This window comes from Lissotriton helveticus, chromosome 7 (genome assembly GCF_964261635.1).
Source record: "Lissotriton helveticus chromosome 7, aLisHel1.1, whole genome shotgun sequence".
Taxonomy (NCBI): Eukaryota; Metazoa; Chordata; class Amphibia; order Caudata; family Salamandridae; genus Lissotriton; species Lissotriton helveticus.
In genome coordinates, this window is record NC_136068.1 from 1,443,029,492 (window position 1) to 1,443,055,935 (window position 26,444).

The window sequence follows — 26,444 nt, forward strand, 5'->3', positions numbered from 1 at the left end:
AATGTAGAGGTCGGTTGTCGACTTACATAACTTAGTGTCTGATAGAATTTATTCTTATACATCAAGGAATAGTTAGTGTTTTAGATATAAATATTGTACAGTTTATACCGGCTACAGCAAAACAAATAGAAGATTAGAACCAAATATAACAAAGAAGTACATTGCCGTAGCCATAGTCCTAAGGATCACTGAGTATACTACAATCTGCTAGCACGCCAAGCGGCTACTGGTGCCCAGGTCTTCATCCCCACTTCTCTTAATTTTTTTCCCTTGATTTCATACAGAGCCGCCTCTACATTATGTATTCCCAGTAGTCTAGACAGCCACATTTGGAAGGTTGGGGCCTCAGTGTCTTTCCAAGCTGCTGAAATTAAAATTCTAAGTACAGCTGTGGAAATAAAAATTAAAGCTTATGTCTCAATATCTAATTTCAGTTTGCTTTGGCATCCTATAATCATTAGTGTCGGAGACAGGGTTATATGAGCATCCAGCAGCCCCGCCCAGAATGATTCAATCTCTGTTTTAATTGCTTCGAGTTTCTCACACTGATAAAACATATGGGTGATATCGGCTGGACCTTTGCAGCATCTGGGGCAGTTACTGTTCTCTCTCTTACCCCAGTTATAAAGCTTGGAGGGGGTATAATATAGATTAAATAACGTTTTGAAGTGCTGAGCTCTCAAATTGGAGAAACGTAGGAATCATTTGTCCATTACGAGGGCTCTGTCCAGGTCAATATCCGGATCTTCCAGTTTTAAAGCCCAGGCTGCCTCAGTTTTACCCATATCGTCCTGAGATTCCTCCAAAAACAGCCTATATACTCCGTTGATTCTGAGTTCACCCCCCTTCAGATAATCCAGTATCTTACACCTCTCCCTTAAAATAATACGGGGCCTTATTGATCTGATTGTACTAACCACCTGAGTGTATTTATGATCTTGGCTACCCTGGAGGGAGTACCTTTGTCTTAGTTCTTCCAGAGTTCTACACTCATCCCTGACCATAACTTGCCCCAGCGTCCGGATACCCTGTCGCTCCCAGTGTCTCCAAAACCCATCATTATTTAGGTTAGGAAAGAGGCCCGAGTTCCAGAGTGGGGTGTGGTGATTATATTTAGAGATTACCATCTGAGCTGCGACCCAGACCCCCCATATCCCTTCGAGTGTCTTGAGTCTCGACTTATTGTAGTATCTTCTTTCTGTTCTCCTTAATAATACCCCAGTAGCCTCGCTACCGAGCAGCAATTCGAAAATAGATGGGATCGCATCTTGTCTACTGGGGGAGTTTGTGCCGCTTCCCCCTGGATCAAATAGTATAGCCATCTGTGTAAGAAGACAAGACCAATGGTAGTATCTGAGGTTTGGCAGTCCCAGGCCCCCCCTTTCCTGAGGCAAAGACATATATTTCATGGATCTTCTAACCTTTCCATATTGCCACAAGAAGTTCATAAAGATAGATTCTATTTCTTTAATAATTTTCCCCTCTATTTTAAAGGGGATCGACCGGAATTTATATAGCACCTTGGGGAACATAGTCATTTTGATGACATTGGCACGACCTATTATTGAAAGTTGTAATATATCCATTCTTTTTAGATTCTCCCTCATGGATTTCATAAGAGGAATGAAGTTGTCTCTAATTATCAGCTCCGGCTGTGCGTTGATCGTAATCCCCAAATAAACCACGGAATCAACTAATCTGGAGTCGGATTTATTTATATTTTTGGAACAGAGCACCTGTGTCTTACCTACATTTAAGCGATAACCCGATTGACCGCCAAATTTGCTCGTAATGCCCACCACTTTGCGCATAGCCGCGTCGGGGTCAGTGGTAATGACCGCCAAATCATCGGCATATGCCAACATTTTTGTTTGAAATCCCTTCGTGACTATCGGTTTAATTGCTGTGTTATTAATTATTTGGCGTATTAGAGGGTCAATATAAAGTGCGAATAAAATGGGTGAGCATGGGCATCCCTGCCTTGTCCCCCTCGTAATAAAGATCTTATCCGAACTCTCACCCATCATTTGAATTTTCGCTACTGGGGTAACATACATAGCCTGAATAGCCTTCATAAACCTCGGTCTGAACACCCTTTCAGTGAGCACGCTCCACAAAAATTCCCATCTGACGCGATCGAAAGCTTTCTCCGCGTCTAGAAGGATCATTGCGACCCCTCCCTCCCCGGCAGCATGGATATCAAACAACGTGATAGCTCGTCTAATATGATCGGTGGTTCCCCTACCAGGAATGAAACCGTGCTGCCAGGGAGAGACCAGGGTCCCAATGATCCGTCCCATGCGGGTTGCCAGGATCTTAGCGTATAGTTTATTGTCCGCGTTTATTAGGGATATGGGTCTATATGAACCCGGATTTTCAGTGGGCTTGCCCTTTTTATGAAACACCACTATATTGGTGTTCATCCATGACTCAGGGATTAAACCTGTATTTATAATCCCATTGAAAAGGTCTAACAGAAGTATAGATGTTTCTTTAAATAAGTTTTTATAGAGCTCAATTGGTAGATCGTCGGGGCCCGCAGCCTTCCCTGCTGCTAATTCTTTTATGGCCTCCGAGAGTTCGTCCATAGTAATGGATTGTTCTAAGATTTCTCTATACCTCTGAGCCACTTTGGTCCCCAATCCTGTCCACTCAATCCTTGGTTCCTCAGTGACCGGATCTTCCTGATACAATGTTTGATAGTATCTTTTGAAGACATTGATTATGTCTTTGGGCTCCTCATAGGTCCTACCCTGCTCTGCTATGATGTGTAATAATATTTTTCGAAGTCGCTTGTCTAATGCGTAATGCCAATGCTTTCCCTGCTTGTTCCCCCGTCTCATACATATTCCTTCTTTGAGCTTGATATTCGGCAGCTGCTTTTTTAGCTAATTGCTTTTGTATCTCAGCTTTAATAGTGCTCACTCTTTCTAAGCTTTTGGTATCCTGTCTTCCCTGGGATATATCTTTCCTGTGCTGTTCCTCGGCCACTGTTAACTTAGAAAGAGAACAATTAATGAATAAATTAAGTCGTTTCCATTTTCGAGAGGTGTAGCTGCACGTTTCTCCCCTTAATTCCGCTTTATAACTGTCCCAAACAGAGTTTCGCGATGCGCTATATCTATTTGCATCAAAAAAGGCCTGTGACCAATTCTTCATATACGCTATGTAAATGCTATCTGTTAAAAGCTTTTTATCGAAGGTCCATGGTCTCATTGGTTTAGCTGGTCTGTTGAAAGCTATTGTTAATAACAATGGATTATGATCTGATATTTTCATAGGTAATTTACTGATTTCTACTGTGCTCATTTCTGTGGTGTAGATCATAAAATAATCTAGCTTAGAATATTTCTTATATGGGTGCGAAAAATATATAAAACCTGGGTTCCCTGATTCAATACTGCCCCAGACATACCTCAAGCTGTGTGAATCCATCATTGAGCGTACTGCCCGGTATACCCGGGGTTTAGGTCCGGTATATCTGGTTCCCCCTTCGAAATCTGCCGAGATGTTGAAATCCCCACAGACCAGTATGGGTGTTGGCCAACCTGCTAACTCCTTCTCCATACGGTCGAAGGTATCAGGGTCATCGCTATTAGCCCCGTAAATACAACAGATAGTGATGCCCAAATTCATTTCGCATAATGTCCAGCGCCCCAAAGTGTCTGCCTTGGAACGTTTGGCTCCCCCCAAACCCACCTTACCAATGATAGCGACCCCCTTAATAATAGACGTTTGGGAGGAACAAGAGAGAGTCTCGAATCCCTTTAGGTTTAGCCAGTGCCTTTTCCCCCATGGCAAATGGGTCTCCTGCAAACACAAAATATCCAATTGTGTAAATTTAACAAATTCCTCTAGTCTTCCCCTTTTTTTCCAATCATTTAGGCCCCCTGTGTTCATAGAGCAGATCCTAAGCTTTGCCATACTTCTGTCTTAGATCTTTCCTTCTATTCAACCTTCCGTTTAGTATAGTGAAAACACGTTTGGCTACGTACCTTGTTGCATCTTTAAATTTCAGCATAGTTATAGTTACAATAATATCATGGATTCTCTTTTTTAGGTTTGCACCCCCCAGCACCATCCCAACCCTCCCTCCCCCCCTCCTTCCACCACCCAGTCCCTCCCCCACCCCCCAACCACCCATTGAGGCATCCCGGGTCCGGCCGGATCCGGGTGCGGGCGTCTATGTGATCCGTACGCCAAAGATCGCTCTCAGGGCCTCCGGCCCCGCCATTAGAGAATAAACAGAGAGCACCAACACCAAAGAGGAAACGTGGAAAGAAAGTTGATCAAAAGAAATACGCGCTTGAGCCTGTGTCATAGCAATAATTAATTGCGAAGCTACGGCAATTAATTTGTCCCCAATGGAGTTAACTTTTTTTGTTCATTATATTTATCAATTGTCTTTCCTTGCAATATCCGATATTTCTTGCAAGTAACCTTCCGCTTGAATTTCACTATTAAAAAAGCGGGTAGTGCCTTTGAAAATTACTTTCAAACGGGAAGGATTTTGTAAGTAAACAGTGGCTCCAGCTTTTTCAAACGGAGTGAAGAGCTGCCGCATTCTCCATCTTCTTTCAACTGTCGGGTGTGCAAAGTCTGGTCTTACAAAAAAGAAAAAAACATTATATTCCCGCTTACTGGTAGGACGCGCTAGGTCGTAAACGGCTTCCCGTAAGAGAAAGTTACCAAAATACACTAACATTGTCCTGTGGTATTTAGGGGAGTTCTCAGTTTGTTTAAGTTGTGTGAGGGGAAAACGGTGGGCCCGCTGAATTTCTTTATCCATATCCCAAGATTCTAATTCAGGGAAAGTTTTTTTCAGCAAGTTGCTCTTTGTGCTGCTTTTCGCTAATTTCATAGCTCAGCCAAGCCTCAGTTTGATTCAAATTCAGAAGAACGATTGTGTGGGGCAAAAAGCAGAGTACATGCTCGATCTCTGAGGCGGAGCGCAGAGACCCGTGAGAGTGATGTAGCAGCGTCCTCTCACTCAGGCGTACATCAAAAAATCCCAACATTTGAAAGACCTATCAGCTTACAAATGATCACTTTCCCTATTCAGTATTTGAAAAGAAACACTATTACTTCATGTCTTCAGCCTAACTGAAGAATAATCAATCTAGTTCTGCAAAAACAAGGATGCAGTAGCATACACCGTTATTTGTTGTTTCTTTTGTGGCCCATCATCATTGCTAAAACAACAAGAATTTACAATGCAATAGGTCTCGCAATTACGTTATTTTGAGCTTTTGGAATTGTAAATGTTATATATTTTTTTCTATTTGTGAAGCATTCATTAAATGGTGTAACGCAAAATGGTAATAGCTTACTTTGTTGTAATTGAGAAATCTATTGCATAGCTTTTGTACTAGTGCGAGTTTAGTATTGTAAATGGTAGTGGTTTTTTTTTTTTTTTTTTTTCATCACATTAATCTAATGCATTAAAACTGTTAATACCTACTTATTTTTTAATAAGGACTGTGAGCGGCGATTACAATTACTGCAGATATAGGTGTCATTTATTATCATTGCATATACAGGTGGGAGATTAGTATTCCTGCAGATATAGGTGTGTGATAATTCTTAGTTTAGATAGGTGTGAGATTACAATTACTGCAGCTGCAGGTGTGAGATTGCTATTATTGCAGTTATAGGTGTGAGATTACTGTCACTTCAGCTATAAGTGCGATGTTAATATTACTTCTGGATAGGTGTGAGATTAATATTATTGCAGATATAGGTGTGAGGGTCAATATTACTGCATATCTAGGTGTGAGAACAGTATTACAGCAGATATAGGTATGTGATTCTTATTAGTTTAGGTAGGTGTGAGCTTACTATCACTGTAGAGACCTATTGCATTGCAAATGTTTGTTACACTTGTTAAGACTGTCTGGGAATAATAAAACAAGCATTGGCATAGCCAATAGGTCTCGCCTTTGGGACCTTATAAATGTTTAGCCATGCAACAGTGCTGGATAACTAAACACTTATAAGGTCCCGGAGGCGAGAGCTATTGGCTATGCCAATGCTTTTTTTGGTATTTGCTTACGTGGCTGGTTGTTTAATTTGACTACATTATTTGCGTTTTCAGCACTCCGTCAATAAGCGTGTTGTGATTGCGTTTTCATTCAGTGCACACAAAAGCAAGCATCACGTGATCAGCAAGCACAAGTATGTGCAAACATGAGACATGATGAACATGGTTGCTTAACAAATATAGCAGTAAGTAACTTACTGAATGTATGAACAGCAAAGCGCCCTCCTCTTCTAGAAGGTGCCAAGGGTGGGGGAGCAGGAGGGTGTGTAGTAATTCTGTGAGTGTCTGGAGAAGGGTGAGAGGTGGCTCAGGGCTGGTGTGGTAGGGCTCATGCTGGGTGTAAACTGTGGTTTCCGGTGCTGTTTTGGAGTGCTCCTGGAATGGGGTTAAACTCTGGTGGGGTTTGCGCTGCTGGGTGTAAACACTGCCAGGACCTGGGCTGGTGTGTGGATGGCGAGGACTCCTTGGCTTTGCTCGGCAGGACGGCTCCCAGTCTCCAGGCTATGCGGATGTGTGAGTCCGGTTCATGAGCACACATGGGCTGACAGTCGCCCGACCGGCACTGCATAGAGTTACGGCTCAGGCTGTCGGCGCTGGCTGGGTTTCCTCTGCCGGGGCTCCCCTGCCGCCCGTTACATCTCAGGGTGGCACTGGCAGCGTTGATGGTGCCCAGACCGCTGCAGTGCCCTGGAGCAGGCTCTTGGCAGGGTAGCAGTGACCTTCTTATGGGGATTGCATGGAGACGCTCCGGTGACTCCTGATCCCCGCTTGCCTGAGCAAACCCGCATACTGCTCTGCCGCGGTAATATTAATAAAGGAGACTGCAGCACAGGGTGGAAAGTGGTGCTGGGGAGGGGGGTGGCAGGGACTTTGCATTAGGGTGAAGCTCCTCGCCCTCCCAGGCCTCGAGAGAGGGATTCGGGGGGGGGGGCAGCTTAACAGCATGAATGATGAAGGTGACCGAAATTATACGGGGGAAAAAGCTGGAAATGAATGAAGTGGAAGTAATGGTGGCGACGGAAAAGGGGGGAGGGGTGGCGGGAGGTGAGTACAAGATGAAGTGCGGGGGAAGGACAGCGGATGAGACTGGGATAATTAAGTAGAGTAGCTAATGCAGAGCGGCAGACCGAAATTATACGGGTGAAAAATCTGGAAATGAATGAAGTGGAAAAAATGGTGGCGACGGAAAAGGGGGGAGGGGTGGCGGGAGGTGAGTACAAGATGAAGTGCGGGGGAAGGACAGCGGATGAGACTGGGATAATTAAGTGAGAGTGGTGAGAGGGTTTGAGTGTCACTCGTAAAATGTCTAAATGATGGACCAATGACCCTGCATTTACCGTGAATGAAACGGTGAATCCGTGTCCTGTGTTGATGAACTCCGTCTTCAAAGGTTTAATGACGATGTGGGCGTCAACATTTAAACAAATCTCGCAGCGTAATTAGGTAGTGAACATGAACGGCGGACAAAGGAACAGAGTAGATAGTTAAGTGAGAGTGGTGAGAGGGTTGGAGTGTCACTTGTAAAATGTCTAAATGATGGACCAATGACCCTGCATTACAGTGAATGAAACGGTGAATCCGTGTCCTGTGTTGATGAACTCCGTCTTCAAAGGTTTAATGACGATGTGGGCGTCAACATTTAAACAAATCTCGTAGCGTAGTTAGGTAGTGAACATGAACGGCGGACAAAGGAACAGAGTAGATAGGAAACTGAAAGTACGGCCGGCCGGCCAGCCATGATTAATTAGGGGAGGAGAAGCGTGTTAGGGGAGGAGAAGCCGCAGAGCACACGCTGGGCGAAGCCCTTTGATGTGCTGTGCGGCCGTGAATGCGCGTGCTTGTTTGGTCACGTGATTCACGTGAACTTAATGAAAACCGCAGCGCAAGAAGCCCTTGGTTTCACGAGCGTTTTGAGGACATGAATTCTCGCTCGTCTCAATGCGCTTGCGCGCATTGATAGGTCGCGAGACCTAAAAAGGAGGAGGATCCCTTTGGGTAAATAATGTTACAGAGTAGACACTATGTTCACACATCACACATACCTATATACTTTGTCTCATATTCCACACATACTGCAGTTGGACCATATATAATAGGGAAAACAACATAAACAATTTATATATAAAAAAAATATCACATATATTTATTATTTGTTTGTGTACAAAATATCACAATTAAAAAAAGCACATCAATCCATACAGTTCATAACACAAAAAATTCATAAAAATACAACGCATAAAAAAAGGTAATCACAGTAAGCATGAAAACATAGAGTGGAAAACCAAAAGCTAGACAGAAAAATTGGTCTTAACACTTTACACCTCCATCATAACATAATATTGCAAGCACGGAGATATGCCATATATAATTAGCCTTCCTTCACCAGTGCTCAATGACAGACTTGTGTATTAGAATGTAGCGTCGACGCATTTCAATGGGATTTTGCCTTATAAGTCCATCTTTATCAAGACCTGTATTATGTACACTCTGTCTTAATATGAACGTTTTCATGCAGTCACCTATAATGTCAAGTCAAGTCAAGTAAGTAATTTGTATAGCGCGCTACATACCCAGAGGGTCTCAAGGCGCTTGAGGAGGGAGGGGAATTACTTGTCGAATATCCAGGTTTTAAGTTGCTTTCTGAATGCTAGGTGGTTTTGAGTGAGGCGGAGGTGAATGGGGAGTGAATTCCAGGTTTTAGCCGCCAAGTAGGAGAAGGATCTTCCTCCCATGGTGGTTTTGTTGATGCGTGGAACAGCAGCAAGGGCTTGGTTGGAAGAGCGTAGCTGGCGGGAGGGGGTGTAGAAGGAAACTCGCGTGTTGAGGCATTCGGGTCCAAGTTCGTAAAGTGCTTTGTGTGCGTGGGTGAGGAGGCGGAATGTTATCCTCTTATTGACAGGGAGCCAATGGAGGTCTTTCAGGTGATTAGAAATGTGATCTTTACGCGGGATGTCTAGTATGAGTCTGGCTGATGCGTTCTGGATGCGTTGGAGTTTTTTCTGAAGTTTTGCGGTGGTACCGGCGTATAGGGTGTTTCCGTAGTCCAGGCGGCTTGTAACCAGTGCGTGGGTGACCGTTTTTCTAGTTTCGGTGGGGATCCAGCGAAATGTTTTTTTGAGCATGCGAAGAATGTTGAAGCAAGATGATGAAACGGCGTTGACTTGTCTGGTCATCGAGAGTGAGGAGTCCAGGATGACGCCCAGGTTCCGTGCGTGGTCCGTCGGGATGGGTGCTTTTCCAAGGGCCGCTGGCCACCAAGAGTCGTCCCATGCGGAGGGGGAGGTACCTAAGATAAGGACTTCTGTTTTGTCTGAATTCAGTTTCAGACGGCTGAGCTTCATCCACTCTGCTACTTCTTTCATTCCTTGATGTAGGTTGGTTTTGGCGGTGTTAGGGTCATTGGTGAGTGAGAGGATCAGTTGAGTGTCGTCAGCGTAGGAGATGATGTTGAGGTTGTGTTGGCGTGCGATGGTCGCGAGGGGGCTCATGTATACGTTGAAGAGGGTGGGGCTGAGTGAGGATCCTTGTGGCACGCCACAGATGACTTCAGAGGCCTCTGACTTGAACGGTGGGAGGCGGACTCTCTGAGTTCTTCCGGCAAGGAACGAGGTGATCCATTCCAGTGCTTTTCCTTGGATTCCGATGTTTCTAAGGTGATGTAACAGGGTACTATGACAGACTGTGTCAAAGGCTGCGGAGAGGTCGAGGAGGATGAGGGCGACTGTGTCTCCATTGTCCAGTAGAGTTCGAATGTCGTCTGTTGCTGCAATGAGTGCGGTCTCAGTGCTGTGTTTGGCTCGGAAGCCGGACTGTGAGGAGTCGAGGGAATTGTTGGTTTCGAGGAAGGCGGCGAGCTGGTTGTTGATTGCTTTCTCGATGACTTTGGCCGGGAATGGAAGGAGCGAGATGGGGCGGTAGTTTTTGAGTTCGGTGGGGTCAGCTGTAGTTTTTTTTAGAAGGGCGCTGAGTTCGGCGTGTTTCCAGCTTTCCGGGAAGGTGGCGGAGTTGAGATACGGTCAATGTTATATTTGTTCTTCAAAGAAGCATAGTAGAATGCATCTATAAAACAAAGATATATCTATTTCTAAACAAATATTATACATTTCCTATTTATTGGGCAACCAAGCTAAGATGTTATGTTCCATATCTCTTTTGTCCTATGTATAGACCACCCCTCACTCTATTGCAGTTTAAAAATAATAAAGTATCAAACAAAATAGATAATAGGCTGTGCTTAAAAAAAGAATATGTTTCCCTTTAGATATGGTGCAATCTTACTACTACCCAACTTCAATCATACTATTAACGTCAAACAACTCATATCTTCATACAAAGTTACTTAGAAACAGATGGCCCCCCTAAAGATAAAAAAGTGCTTCACCACAGCCATGAAGCAGACGACCCAGTACAAAAGGGAGAAATGGCAGTGGCTCAAAAGCATCCTTTTCAATGGGAAGCCAGCGTTTAGCATAAACGCTGACGCGACCCAATGAAAAGGATGGGCAGGGCTTCAAGTCCCCTTCTGCAATCTCTTCTCTCACATTAGGTCTCGCCAAGCAAATAGCGCATGCGCTGCAACGCTAGGCAAGACCTAATAAGGTACTCTACAACTTGCGATGCTTGTTTGTTGACTGCAGCATGGTAGGATTATAAAGATGCAGTACCACAGACTCTTACTAGCTGGAGTACGACTGGAAACATCACGGAATTTCAAGGGTACAGTACCACATTCCTTTACTTGGTGACAGTTTGCAGCCTGGAATTATTGCTGCGTTACAGTCAATAGGCTTGCTACCAGTTAGAGTTCTGCAGCCTGGCACCAGTTCTTTGTTACTGTACAACAGTTTAATGTCTTGTTGGCATCGCTAAACATGCAGATTTTGCCACAGCTTGGCTGTATTTTTTCCTTTTGGAACTTGATTTCTCTTTCAGTCTTGCCGCAGATCTGCTTTTCATACATTTGTAACTTAGCTCCCTAGTATTCTCCATAAAGAAACGGAAAGCATTACCTTTTAAAAGCAGTATTGCACACAACTTCTAAATGAGAGTTCATCCGTGGTGACAGTTAAGGTCGTGGACTCATTTAGCTGATTATGCGCGTCTCTACGAAAATAACTCTGAAAAGGGGGCTTAAAGCTACAGTATATCTATTCAGAGCTCATTTGTTGAAAGTTATAGCAACCGTAACCCATGCTGATATCACTCTTCCACGAGAATATTTCAAAACGTGTGTGTGTAATTTGGACTTTAGCAATAAATGTATAATCGTAGCGAGAATACCCCAAATTCTCATCTCCCCTCCCTCCCTTACACGTGGAGAGGCTTCAGTTACGTTTGATGACAGGCGCATAATTAATATGGAGCTATTTGGAGTTTGGCTATTTCAAATTTTCAATGCAAAAACATTCTTATAGGCATAACCAATTAAGCTGCTTTGGGTCAGTGAGGTTGCTGAATGACTAAAGCCGTTTCTTCATATTACAAACAATCTATATTTATTCACGCCACTAAGGTAATTTTTTTATGATGATCAGAAAATGTAATGCTGATTATGCCCACGTTTGCCTAATTTGAAAAATGTACCAGCACTGCTTGGGCAAAAAGCATTGGCATAGCTAACAAGTCTGCTAGGCGAGATGCATTGGCTTTGTCAGTGCTTCTTTTAATGGCTGTCAATGTGTCCACTTTATTTGGATCAAAGAAGCATATTTTTAATAAAAGAAATAGCATTTGGAATGAATTTACGATGTTAATATTTTCAAAAACAAAACCTTTGGAGCCTTTATAGTGTGATGGACAATTAGAAAAGCCCAAACCACATCTTAAATAATTTAATTGTATTTAGTTTTGCTTTCCGATTTGACATTTTTCTGTCATTTTAAAATGAATAATATTGAAGTGCGATTCACTTCCGTGTTTTGTAACAGTACAATTCAGTGTCTTTATGAAAGCGACTATCGGTACCGTGTTCTATTTGGCATAAACTTAGACGGTAATGATTTTTTAAAGCATACTCGTCAGCATCCTTTCTCGTTTGTTATTCTGCACATTTAGAGACTTGCTGTCAGGCTCAATGAATGATACTCAATTGTGTTCGTGAATTGGAGAATGTAAACTATTTACAGTGAAAAGATAACTGTAATTATTTGTGTTGCTCTTATTCATGGAATAGCAGAAGGTATTGCGTTACATTGTTTTCCAGAACATTCAGTTCTACGTTACCTTAATGACGGAGTACCGTGGCAATCATTTTATGTGTGCAGTGTTTCGCCCTTGTTCTAAATTAACATATTTTCGTGATTGCAAATCCCTTTGACGTCCTCGTAAATTATGGCTCGTTTAGGAATGCATTCTTCCTCAATTTTTGCATATTTTGGAACATTCCTTGGGGCATTTTCAAAACATATGTTGTGAAATATGACATGGCTAAGTCAAATATGTCAGCCTTTTTCAAAAAGCAAAGTGTTGGAGCGACTGGGATCTTTGTCAAAACGATTTCTTTCCTGTTGAGCAGCTAAGTAAGACACCGACTCCTTCTCCGATCATGTTTCAATATTTATTGTGAAAGTCAGGACAATTATTCCTCTGAGTGTCCCCAGCCATCATGTCGATGAATCTCCCATAGCCTCTCTCTTATTGTCTGGATCGTATTGTAGTGTTTCCATTAAACCAGTGTCTCATGTTCTCGCCATCCCTGTTACTCACATGAAAAGTGGCATTTCAGCTGATTTAACTATTTGTAATTTCTTCCTATCCTGTTGAGTTAATCAGGTTTATGCAGTACAAGGTTGTGTTGTAGACCCGTTTTCCGAAATAAAAAAAATGTGCTGTAAAACCTAATTGATATAACTAACATGCCAACTTTTAAACATTGGTTTAAGGCTCGTGTTTATTTCATTCATCAACCTTGTTCCTCACAAAGCCCATTATAAACAACGATTAAAAGGCTTAATTTACTCCTATACCTAGAGCCAACTGAAAGTTTGTCATGAACAGCAACCAACTGTAGTATCACGAAATACCGTTAGATGTGCTTGAAAAATTAGCCCTTGATCTGATGTGTTAGAAGTCAGTCTCTGGGCAGCCAAAGGAGCAGTTTAATACTGAAATGTTAAAAATCTAATGGATTAATTTAGGGAATGCATACCTCGCACCTCACTCATCATTGACAGCTTTTTCTTAACTATCATGAATGCCCTTTAGCAGTACATAATCTGATGATTTCTTATTTTTCAGAATTCAGAAATCAGAGATGGGGAGCATATGAACAAAACACCTGAATGCTTAATGGGCAACTACAGAACGGTCACTGCAGACCCATCTGTGTGAGCGTGTACACATTGAAGAGTCCACTACCCACGTTAGAACTGGTACATTCCATGTAATCCACTCACTGGAAAAAAGAATGTCTACGAAAGGATCACCTCGGGTATTCCTATTTATTTAATGGATTTACGTAATGTGCAGTCACTAAATGATTTGTTAGATATTCGTAGATAGTGGACATGTTCAAAATAGTCATGTGTTGGCTATCTAAAGATAACAAGACTAGTCTCTGTGGAGTGCCCTTGATCAGAAGGAAGTGATTCATTCCTGAAAGAGCCTGGGATGTTGCTGCAGAGCGCCTTTATGTAGAGATGTATATTGCGAGCAAGAGAAAACATCTGCTTAAGGCCTAAAGCTGCCCTCAGTGTTGTAAATTGAACACTACAACTCGAGGTACATAACTATTGGCTTGATATTAGCAGCTCACAAACACTTTACTCAATTTGTGAAACTATGCCAAAGTGTATAATGTAGCTGCTTATCCTTTGTAGGTACCTCCAAATATAACAATGACTCTATTCGCAAGTTTGACTACATATTTGTCCTAATTTTGTAACTTTAAATATAAAATTGGTTGCCTCAAAGTGAAAAAACAAGTTGATTGGTATGCCTCTGTGAATAAAATCTTTGAGAGACCTCTTTATTTGGATGAACAGCTAAGTTCAAAGTGCAGTTGTAACATTTGTATGGACTAAACCAATTTCTTGACACTTAGATGTTTTTGGACACTAGTCAATTCCTAATTATACTTGCCTTACTCAGAAATAGATAAAAAATACATTTCAGCTCACCCATCATATGAATTGTGCCCACGAGTTTCAAAGCAAGCAGGCTGCCCTTCTAACCCTTAATTCTGTAAAAAAAAATTGATATCAACTTATGCACTCATCCTAGTAAGAACACTCATTAACACCTCATTAACAACAGGAGTTTTCCCAGAAGACTTTATAAAGGCATACGTACGCCAATTATTAAAAAACGTAACCTGGACAATCAAGACCCCATCAACTACAGACCCAAAGTAAATGTTCCATTTCTGGCTAGACTTGTAGAAAGAGCAGCTTCTGCCCAGATGTCACAATTCACTGAAGAAAATTCCATACTTTCTGACTACCAAACTGGATTCAAATGGTTGTCGGTGGCAGCCACCAGCACCTTTTATTTGGGGACCGGCACTTATTTTTCCCATCAGATGTTTACCGAGACAAAAGAGGGGAAACACAAAAATCAGAAAGATGGAGGAAGAGAAATACAGAAAAATCGTCACATGGGGAGACAGCAGACAGAGGAAGAGATAAAATGAAAAAACGCCACAAAGGAAAACAGCGGGAGACTGCAAGACTAAGATGAAGGGGCATGTAGTATCTGGTAGTGAATTAAAAAGGCATGAAGTGGATTTCAGACTACCAGCCTTGGTATTCGACACAGAAGTATATATTTGCACCACACATGGGCTTCTGATCAGAGTTGTGGGCGCCTGCACTAATTTTTGTGCAAATTAAGCACTGCATGATCTTAAAAACACAAAAGACCAGAACAGGGCTACTGTCTTTCTTCTCTTGGACCTTTCGTCAGCCTTTGACGCCGTGGATCATGACACACTAATCCAAAGACTTGAGGAAGCTGGAATAGAAGGAACAGCTCTTGCTTGGATCACATCGTGCCTACACAATTGAAGAAATATCATACATATTCTTCCTTTCTCTTCCAAACCATACAGCATTAAAGCAGGAGTCCCTCAAGACTCAATCATCTTACCCATGCTTTTCAACATCTATATGAACTCATTACGAGAACTCATCAATGGGTTTCACTTCACCAGCTACAGTATACTACACAGATACTTCATAAATGGGAGAACCCAGAGGACATTAGAACACCAAAAATATTCAGTTGCCTCCGGGCAGTTGACCATTGAAGGACATGAAGCCACCTCAAATTGAATGCTTCCAAAACTGAAATTCTCACCTGCGGCAACTGGAAAGCCTATGACCCTCTCTGTGCCTGGCTTGATAATTTAGAACCACCCCCAAAAATATATAACGCGCTAAAAAACCTCAGAATTACCATGGATGCTAAACCCGTCAATGAATGCACAAGTGGATAAGGTATCCAAATCAAGCTTTTATACAATGAGAACACTGCAACGCATCTTCCCGCTCCTGGTACTCCCTTACAAGGTTCAAGCTACTATCTTTGTTGTCCTATCTAAACTGGATTATTCTAATGGTCTGTATCTCAGCTCACATTTGTCAACTATAAGAAGATTACAGAGAATGTAGAATGCTGCTGTTAGACTACTCCTACATCTAAAGCCACAAGCACTCAACTCCCTTGCCTTGAATCCGCGCTGCGGATTTGAGCGCTGCAGCGGGTAGATTACAACATCGGTGCCATCTCGCGCCAAGCCCGAGGCCACGCCCACCATCGAGAGGCCACGCCCATCACTCCCTACATTAATGTATCCTTCCCGGACGCGCAGCGGACGAGCGCAGTGGGCGCTAAGGCAAGCCCGTCTGCGCCCGTCCACGCCTGGATCGGGCCCAGGGCCCCAATCCCTGCTACAACTGATCTGGATATTAAAGGAGCTTACTCTCGTCAGGCCCTATTAAACCTACGAACTCCCATTAAATGCTCAGGTACTGTTTTTAATTTTTGTACAAATCATAAGTTTCCCAAAATTTGTGCACATTGTGATTTTAAAATCTTCTCTGCACCCGATCCCAACACCACTTATCCTCCATCTTTCAACACTAAAGTAAAAATGTCTCATATCTCAGCGGCCCTCATCAATGCTAGGTCGCTATGTAGACACAAAGACGAAATTGCTGATTTGATAACTTCTTTAAAACTGGATCTGCTCTTTATTACCGAAACATGGACCAGCCCCTCATCGGAACCTGACCTTTTAGTTGCGGTCCCGGAAGGTTACAACATTCTCAAGCAGGACAGGATTCGAAAAATAGGGGGTGGAATTGCTGTAATATACCGCAGCCACCTCAAAACCACTATACGCCCAGTCCCCCTCACCACTTGTGAAGCTTTTTATTTCTCCATTGCACTTACACCTTCCCAACGCCTTAAAGGCATTTTGCTTTACCGCCCTCCTGGAAATAGAACTGAATTTCTATCCTCCTTCATGGACACACTTGAATCCTGTGCTACGGATAATACAACTACTATCTTAGGCGATTTTAATTTTGCGTTAGAAAATCTAGAAGATAAAGACACCAGCCGACTCCTAACGGACTTAGAATCCTTGAATCTGAAGCAATTGATTTTCCACAGCACACATGATGCCGGTCACACACTGAATGGCCTGTTCACAAATGACAAAAATATCAAAATACAAGATATTATACCACTAGTCTGGACCGATCATCATGCTGTGACATTTGAAATCTTACTAAACTCGCCCATGCATACAAATATCACTACTCGATCTGGAATGTTTCAATCATGGAAAGACATAGCTAACAAACTACTTGCGGAAACCCTGTTATCCACCCAACCAGTAACCTCCAAGGACACCAACATTGCTGCCAATGACTATACCCACTGGCTGACTACAGCCCTGGATAAACTAGTCCCTATAAAATCCATTTCTAAAAATCGTACCCTTCCTTCTGCTCCCTGGTTCACTAATGCCCTTAGACTCCAAAAACAGAAATGTCGAAATCGAGAACGACACTGGAGAAAGGCATACACTACTGAGGACAAACTTCTCTACAAAAAAGAACTCACAAACTATAAAAAAATGATCTTGCAAGAAAAGAGTGCCTACTACTCTGCTCAAATTGAGCAAGCGAAACATTCTAATAAATAACTATATCAGGTGGTAACCAAACTTTCAAAGTTACCCCCTCAATCACTGCCTAGCCCCTCGCAATCATTCTGCAACAACCTTGCGAGTTTGTTTTATGACAAAGTTAACAACATCTACACCAATTTTTCCTACGAGAAGATAGACCATTTAAGTTCTTCCCAAATGATCTCCTCTAAACCTGTTCAGCCCATTTTTGATCAGTTTTTACCAACTAATATAGACGAGGTCTCCAGGATTATGACTACCATTAAATCAGGCTCTCCCTATGACCCTTGCCCTCCCCCAATTCTGCTTTCAATAGTCAACACAGTAGCTCCCCAACTTACAGACATTTTTAATTTCATGTTTTCCACAGGGGTCTATCCTGTCACCTGGAAAGACACCGTTCTCAAACCTCTTTTGAAAAAACCCCACCTCGATGCTGAAGACCCCAACAACTATAGGCCTATTGCCAGTCTGCCTTATGCTGCAAAACTAGTAGAAAAACGGATGAACATACAACTATCACAGTACATTGAAGACCACCTCCTATTAGACGATACCCAGTTTGGCTTTCGTAAACATCACAGCACCGAGACAGCACTTATCAAGGCCATAGACGAGATAAGAACAATCCTAGATCAACGAGGGACGGCAGTACTTATCCTGCTCGATCTGTCTGCGGCCTTTGACACGGTTGATCATAATATCCTGTCAATGCCATAGGTGTTCGGAACAAGGCCAAGGATCTTCTCACCTCCTTTCTCTCCAACCGCACACAAATGGTGCAATTGGGAAATTTCAGCTCTGCCCGGATGACACTTCCCTGTGGCGTCCCTCAAGGCTCATCCCTAAGTCCAACGCTATTTAATGTCTACGTGACAGATCTAGCTAGGGTTATTAAGGACTTTGGGATGAGCCTAACATCCTATGCAGATGATACCCAATTGATACTAGCCATAAAAAATAACGGAGATAAAATTGCGGCTAATTTTCAACAAGGAATGGTGTCTATCAGCAACTGGATGACGACCAACTGTCTTAAGTTAAACTCTAATAAGACGGAGGTAATGATCTTTGGAAATCTGTCCCCCGATTGGCCAGGAGCATGGTGGCCCAATGAATTAGGCTCCCCGCCTATACCAACTACTAAAGTTAAAAACTTGGGGGTACTACTAGATGACAAATTAACATTTGCTGCTCATGCAAACTCCATAGTTTCAACTGCCTTCTACAAACTTAAATCTATCAAAACGATTCTTCCTTTTCTCCCCCCCGACTCAGGTAAAACATTAGTTACGCCTTTTGTTATGTCAACCCTGGACTACTGTAACGGACTCTTCATTAACGCTCAACAGAAAGTAATTTGCAAATTACAGTCTGTGTAAAATGCAGCTGCTAGGATGCTCTCTGGGAACCCAAAATTTAAATCCATCACCCAAGTGATTAAAAATTATCACTGGCTGGCGGTGAACAATCAAATTAAATGTAAGGCACTTTGTATAGCTTATAAAGCCTCCCGTAAGCTAGGGCCCCGCTTTCTCATCAACTGTTTGGCATTCTACGCCCCTAACAGAACACTACGCTCCATGAATGCCCTGTTGATGACTGTGCCCCGAACCAAAACAGCTTCATGGGGTGACCGCCGCTTCATTGTTGCCACATCTAAACTATGGAACTCACTTGATGCGGACATTAGATCTTGCCCTACTCTTACTCTCTTAAGAAGGAAAATAAAGACCTGGCTTTTCAACCAATAAAGCTTTATCATCTTCCCGTTCTGAGCAGTCACTATCTAGCTCCGAGACGCCTTCGGGCAATTGCTTGCGCTTAACAAATTTCATTAATAAATAAATAAATAATAAATGCCTTACACTGGTTACCAGTTACCAGACTATCCACCATTAAGCTGATTTGTATCATACATAAAGCAATACATGGCACAGCACCACTCTTCATCAGGAAGAAAATCAACAAATACAACAAAGGTACCTACGCTTGAGAATGGCTCCCCACCTCAACGTTCCTACATACAAGAAATAAAAATGGATGGAACATCTTTCTCGGTTCAAGCAGTCAAAATATGGAATTCACTACCCACACACATGACATCCGCCAACAACCATCTTAACTTCAGAAGATTGGTCAAAAAGTGTCTCTTCCCCACATGACAACTATTTTCACAATACAACAGTGTTCTCAGTATTCTTGGATGTGACAAACTATGCTTCTTATGGCATAGAGAGGAAGTTGCACATGTGTCGTTGTACATTGAACTATGCTTCCTGTTATCAGCAGATACATTTATATGAGGGGAAAATGTATATTGCACTACAAGATACATGTGTATATAAGGCAATGTTATATTTGCTGCTTCTATGTAAACAAAGGTAAATATGTAGAGAGAATGCTTGCTAAATTTGCATTCTTCACCACAAGATACATGTGCACATCCGATCAAGTAAATATTGCTGCTTCTATGCACATATTGATATTTATATAGAGGGTTTTTTCAGCCAATAAAACCTTACCAAGTGCCATGTGCATATATGTATGTATAAGATAATTTCAGTTGTCAGGTATAAAAAAAAATCTATCAACCAAAGCTGCCAAGATTTCAGATTACTTATGTGTGACATTTTCATAATTTCAGTGTAATTATGAGTGACATTCAACGACTGTGAGTGACACTTATTTGCCTTTCAAATGAAGATGAGGGAAACCTATATAAATATCAGAAATTACACCCATTTGAGCAACGAGAAACTCTGCTGCAAAACACCAGAAATGGAAGGGCACTAGCCTAATGCCCTTGTAACCTGATCATTGCATGACACTTAACTATTTAATTTCAAATATTCTTTAGCAATTGCTGTATGTATTCTGGAAATGATTAAACTTGGTAATTTAAATAACACAACATTCCCCATTCATCTTACAAACAAACTAACCAGTGTTGTAAGTATATACATTTCTGCTGCAATTCAATTATCTTCAACACCTAAATACTCTTTAAACAAAATTCCAACAAAACTACTTCATTCAACATGAATGGCTTGCTTTGCCAATCTATGTTAATATTTGGTGCTGGACTTGTGTGTAAAAAGCAGCAATGTATTTCTTCGCTGCTTATATTTTGGTGAATAGTTCAATAGGTTTAACAATTCAGATGATGATTTCCAAGCTTTCCGCCTGCCTGTTGTGTGAATGAATTTGATATGTGATAATCAGCAGTTGTTTTTCCCCCTTTGTGTGTTGAAGTTTATATCATGGAACTAGTGTACCAGCTGAATAGAGGTGTCACAGGTAAGATAGAGGGCGGAGCATAAGTCCTGACAATAAGCTCCAGTATAACAAAAAGAAACTTTGATGCCATACAGCAACGTATCGGGTCCGACTGCAAGGTCACCATGCCCTGGGCCTCACGGGTACCCAACGGGAACTGCACACATTGGACCACACCTACAAGAGTACACACAGCTGCCGCTAACCTGAGTTAATTAGCGGGCAGTATTTCACACACCACGGGGATTAATTTACTCCCAACCAGTCCACCAATCAGAGGGGCGTCCATTGCCACACAAATAGTTCAGACCACACGCACCTTGGAGTAATGAGTGGGCAGTTAGGGGAAGTGTTTCTCTGGCACTTTTGACTTTAACTGTATTGTGGCAATAGGGCTAAGTTGTAAACAACTGACTTAAACTATAATGTGGTAAGAGGGCTATGTTGTAGATGTTTGTTATTTCCCTTCACAGTGTGTGACTACAGGGGTTCCTGAGCCCTTCCTCCACGGGGCACAAATGACTCAGAGTTAGGGTATGGGGGATGTGAGCTGGCCTCATATCATTTTAACATGTAATGTGTGATGCACAAGTGCAGTGTCAAAGGCACATTTCTGTGCATGCAAATGTGCATTCTAAATATTTGTCTTTTGACTTTAGCCTATCGTTATAGTTGAGTGTTTTATTGGGCTTGTTCTAGGGACATGGGAAAGAACTGGACGACGAAGGTCAGCCCTAGCCGACAGGGGCATTAATAGGGTCGCTTGCCACAGTATGACCCCGTGTTCCTGATGATTGCCATGGACTCCTATGAGCAACAGGGCAGAAACATGTTGACGATCTAAGTGGGGACGTGTTACTAATTCCCTTAGTCTCCACCCTGGTTTTTTAACACCATGTAATACATCCTTGAAAAATTAAAAGTAGTTTTGACATCACATTGGTTTTTATATTCACATCACAGGTTCAGTAGTTAGATGTGCCTCATTTACTATAAAGTGAAGGCCTGCTCTTCATCAAACAGGGTTTTTTAAAGAGCGAAGGGGAGTCCCATGATGAAGCAAAACACCTGGGGGTGTGTGAGGACATCCGCCACATTTTTTTGTGTTTCCATAGATAGGCTTGAGGTGGATATTAACTCATAGATTAATAGTTTGTCAGTTAATCTGGTGGTTTTCTAGTGTTTGACATATGTGGTTGGAGGCCGGCTCACCCTGAAGCCCCATCACCTCCAGTTCCCTACCTTGGTAAAGTTACGAGGCTTTTATGGTTTGATACACCAACGTATCACCACCTCTTTGACCTAAATCTATGATTATGCAAACAGGTTGTGACCTAAATTACCTATAGTTAACTTGCACAAGCGTTTATTGAATTAATTCTATTTTACCTGTCAGTGGTGATATGTTCATTTGTAGATATTTTATGTATTTGCATTACTGTATGTTGCAAGGAACAAAAGCCAAACAATAAATCCATTGAATTGAATGCCTTTCAGGTATACAGCTTACATTGAGCATGCCGTACTTTGTTGTTTTAGGTGCCTGTAACATTCCATGATGTAGCTGTGTACTTCTCTGAAGATGAGTGGGAGGATCTGGAGGAATGGCGGAAGGAATTATACACGAATGTTATGCGTGAAATCCACTGCGTGTTGATTTCGATGGGTAAGAACACTTGCTGCATGGAGGGTTTGGTCTCAAACTGCTAACAGGTGTGACGCATGCATGGAGGGTTTGGTCTCAAACTGCTAACAGGTGTGACGCATGCATGGAGGGTTTGGTCTCAAACTGCTAACAGGTGTGAAGCATGCATGGAGGGTTTGGGCTCAAACTGCTAACAGGTTTGAAGCATTTAATCATTGAAAGGTACTTAATATAGCTGTGCCGGAGGCTAGCTTCCTTCCACACCAGAGCTGTGTGCTAAAATGCTGAGTGGTAAAATCAAATCAAAACACAATCTGCAAGGATTTTGTTTGCCACTCGATGGAGTGTCCGCTATATATTTGGTATCAAAGTTGAGATTAATTGACTGCAGCAGTCTGCTTAGAGGCTTCTGCTGTCTCATCACACAGACCATTCACCAGCATATAATTCAGTTAAACTGACATGGGGAAGATCCCTAGCAGTGCATGGTTTTAGCCTCCGACGTGGTCGCAGTCCCTCACTCAGAGCACTTAACCACTCACTCTTGAGGGTACTCCTGAAACATCTAAAGAAGTAAACTGTAGGTGCAAAAGGTTTCTGAATGACTTTGTGAAGCTGTGCCACCCTGCCCAGTCAAGGTTTTCTGGGATAAACTGTGTTTCCCCCCAGTGGGTACATGGACCAGCTGAAATTGCTAAATGTCACTTTTGTTTTAAGGGTGGTTACTGCCTCCTCAGCCCAGGTCTTGCACTATATGGCAGTATATCTTAAACATCATGTTTTCTATATGTATTTAATCTAATTGTGTTTTTTAACTGTACAATCAAAACATCTACGGTTACAGGCTTTTAACAGGAAACCCTATACTGTCTTTTGCCATTTTGTTGAAATCAGACTTGTGTGTTAGAATTTTGAAATGTGCTTCCCTTTATTTACACAGGTTATTCAATTGTCAATTCTGATACTTTGTTCCGGTTAAAAAAAGAAGAGAAGCCTTACGTTTCCCATCACCCCGTCTGCAAGAAGCGAGAAAGCCGCCCTAGCTCAGGTGAGTTATGGTGGAATAGTTATGCTAATAGGTTTGAAGCCTTTTCTTCCACTCCGGTTGGAGCCGGTACAGGGCAGTATCATGTGTGGGTACTGTTGCCTATTTCTAGCGTCCCAAGACCATCAGTATTATTGTACTTTAAATGGGTAACTATGTTACTCACTTTGGACATTTTCCTCTTCGGGGACAGCTACATCAGCCAGACGGGGCTTACTCTGCAATGGTAGAGGATTAGAAACAGATAATGCATGGCACAGTAAACGACGCTTTGTCCTGCCAGTGCTCTATCTTGACAGAAGACTACAACTTGTTTTTTATAGGTACGTTATCAAACACTGGGCCGAGATACATCTCCAGACATTTTTATTAACGTTTATACGCTAGTTACTAGATTTTCTATGACATTAACACTATTGTCAATGTTATCTTCTGAGTTGTGCTCTCCGGTGGTCTTTAAGACTTGTTGAGGTTTATTTTGTGTTCATCAGTAATCTCCGTGTGACGGAGGTAGCAACGTTGCTATGACTCATCTGCTTTGTATCTATCAGTGGCTTCTTTCTCTTGGTGCACTGGATGAATGAGCAAAACGAAACACCAGGTGCTGTGTTTCCAGAGAAAAATAGTAAAAAATAGTTCACCCACGCCCTTTTACGTCCCTACACAAACAATTCATCCTTCAGCGTCAAGCACTTAAAGCAACTTTTGGGTGCCAACACTCTCAGTGCCAAATTCCAGTCGCTACAGGGGATTTACTAGCCATTATACAAACTGTACTCCGGTCAGATCAGGGACTATTTAAAGACACAACCAGCCTTCAGTAGGGGGAAGATTGTAGTGGGACATCACCCAGTATAAATTCTTCGGGGAACGCCAAACTTGTTTCTCAGCTGGCCTGTGGAGCTCATTATTTTCCAGTGGTGCGGCTCTCGCATGACTTGGGGTGTCCGCTGGGCCCCAAGTCTTAAGAATTTACAACTGAGAACTGTATTGCAGGGTTGGGGACCAATCCTAATTTAAACTACTTGTGCGCTGATGCTTCCCGGCGTGTGCCCTTTTTTGCTCCCCTTTTACTGTGCCCTCATTTGCTCCTTCCTCGTATCTTTTGTTGCTTCCCCCATAGCATCCTTCGCTGCTTCCCCCTTTCATCCTTTGCACCTTACCCCGCCTTCCATCCCTTGTGGCTCCCCCATTGCTCCTCCTCCTCTCTTGCGTCCTTTGCTGCTTTCTGCTGTGCTCCCTTTGTTGCTGTTGCCCTTGTGTTCTTTGTTATTTCCCATTTGGGCCCTTCACTGTGTCCACCCTGCGTTGTTTCCCCAAGCTTCCTTCCGTGCTCCCTGTGCACTACACTCCTCACCTTGAACCATACTTCATACCCCTTTCCACCAGTACCCCCTTACACTGCTCCCTTTGCACCTATCTCTGCGTTCCATAACATCTATCAATCTTGCCTTTGTATAGTGAAACGTTTTTCTCAAGCCTTGTGCAGAGGAAATCTGTTTGCTAAATCTAAGTAATATACACGAAAGGTAGAACATGGGTAGCAACAATAAGGCTTCTCTAAAAAAGAACAGTTACAGGACAGGTTTTGGGGGCACACACAATCTAGCGATGTATTTACCATGTAATGCCTTACAGCATTGCCAACTGTCCTGGGTTATAACATAGCTTAGTTGTCAGGCTACCATGGTGGAGAGGGTACAAGATAAGAGGGTTTGATGGGTACGTAGGGACCAGGATGATTTTACAATGAAAAACTACTACTGTTCGTTAGGTGCACAGTCTAAATGTCGATTCCTAAATATCGACCTACAGTAATATCGAGTTGGAAATATCGAAGGTGAAGAATATCGAGGTCAAGAATATCTTTGGACATAATATCGACCCTAAGGTAAGTAATATCGATTTTTTTATATATCGATGTAAGTAATATCAAAGTTAGTAATATCTATATCAAATATATTGATGTTACTAATTTCAATGTTACTAATATCGATATTTGTTTGTTGTTATGTATTTTGTTATGTATTTTATATGTATATCTTATATGTATTTTGTTAAGTATTTAATTTGTTTTAAATTATATGTGTACTATTTTTTATATATTAATAATGTAATTTTTAATTTAATTTTATGTTTTAGTACTGGAGTGGGTTGTGGGTTTATAGGGGAATAGGGTGGGAAGTAATTTAATTATAGTATATTAATTATGAATTTTTAGTAATTGTAAATTAATTTTAATTAATTTTTGCATTTAAGTTCTGTATCAGGTTGTGGGTTTATAGGGGAATTGGGTGGGACGTATTTTAATTGTAATTAAGTAATGATTTTCTTTTTATTGGTATTGATAATTATTTTATTTTTAATTAATTAATTAATTACTTATTTTAATTGGTAAGTAATTTTTTTAATTGGTAATTATTGTTTATATTTGGTAATTACATTTTTCAATTGGCATTTTTTTTTATTTGTTTACTTTTTTTTAACTGGTAATTCATATTTTTAATTGTTAATAACTTTTTATTAATTGGAAATTATATTTTATTAATTGGTAATTATTTTTTCATAAAACATATTTTTGGATGTAAAAAATAAATTTATTGTTTACCATTTTTAATTGTTAATACATTTTTAATGATTCATATTTTTTTGTTTTGAAAAATATTTTGGGGTTAAATATTTATTGTTTGGTCATTCATATTTATTGGTATCTATTGTTAATGTATTAATGATTCAATTGTAATTATGTTTTTAGTAATTATTAATGGGTATTTGCAAATGATGTAGAGTTTTTAAAAAATTCAATTATTAATTATTTTATTTACAACAATTATTTATAAGTCTGTTATATTTAACTTCTACGCTATCCAACGCTTTCCCTACTGGTGCACTCTCTGGAGTTGGAATAGTAATTTTTACCCCTACGCTATCCAACGCTTTCCCTACTGTTGCACTCTCTGGAGTGGGAATAGCAATTTTTACCCCTACGCTAGCCAACGCTTTCCCTACTGTTGCACTCTCTGGAGAGGGAATAGTAATTTTTACCCCTACGCTATCGAAAGCTTTCCCTACTATTGCACTTTTTGGAGTTAGAATAGTAATTTTTACCCCTACGCTATCCAACGCTTCCCGTACTGTTGCACACTCTGGAGTTGGAATAGTAATTTTTACCCCTACGCTATCCAACGCTTTCCCTACTGTTGCACTTTTTGGAGTTGGAATAGTAATTTTTACCCCTACTTAATCCAATGCTTTCCCTACTGTTGCACTCCCTGGAGTTGGAATAGTAATTTTTACC

At 41.6% G+C, this 26,444-nt stretch overlaps 1 protein-coding gene across 5 annotated transcripts in view; it reads left to right on the forward strand.

The window, feature by feature from the left end:
* The window catches only part of LOC144770344 (uncharacterized), a 502,241-nt gene that overhangs the window by 54,672 nt on the left and 421,125 nt on the right, over window positions 1–26,444 (forward strand). For all 5 annotated transcript variants that reach the window (XM_078654801.1, XM_078654799.1, XM_078654800.1 and 2 more), the window contains exons 2-4: window positions 13,277–13,469; window positions 21,996–22,122; window positions 23,042–23,149. In XM_078654801.1, coding sequence (XP_078510927.1) covers window positions 13,446–13,469; window positions 21,996–22,122; window positions 23,042–23,149 — 259 coding nt within the window. In that variant the 5' untranslated portion in view covers window positions 13,277–13,445. The remainder of the gene's footprint in view (window positions 1–13,276; window positions 13,470–21,995; window positions 22,123–23,041; window positions 23,150–26,444) is intronic.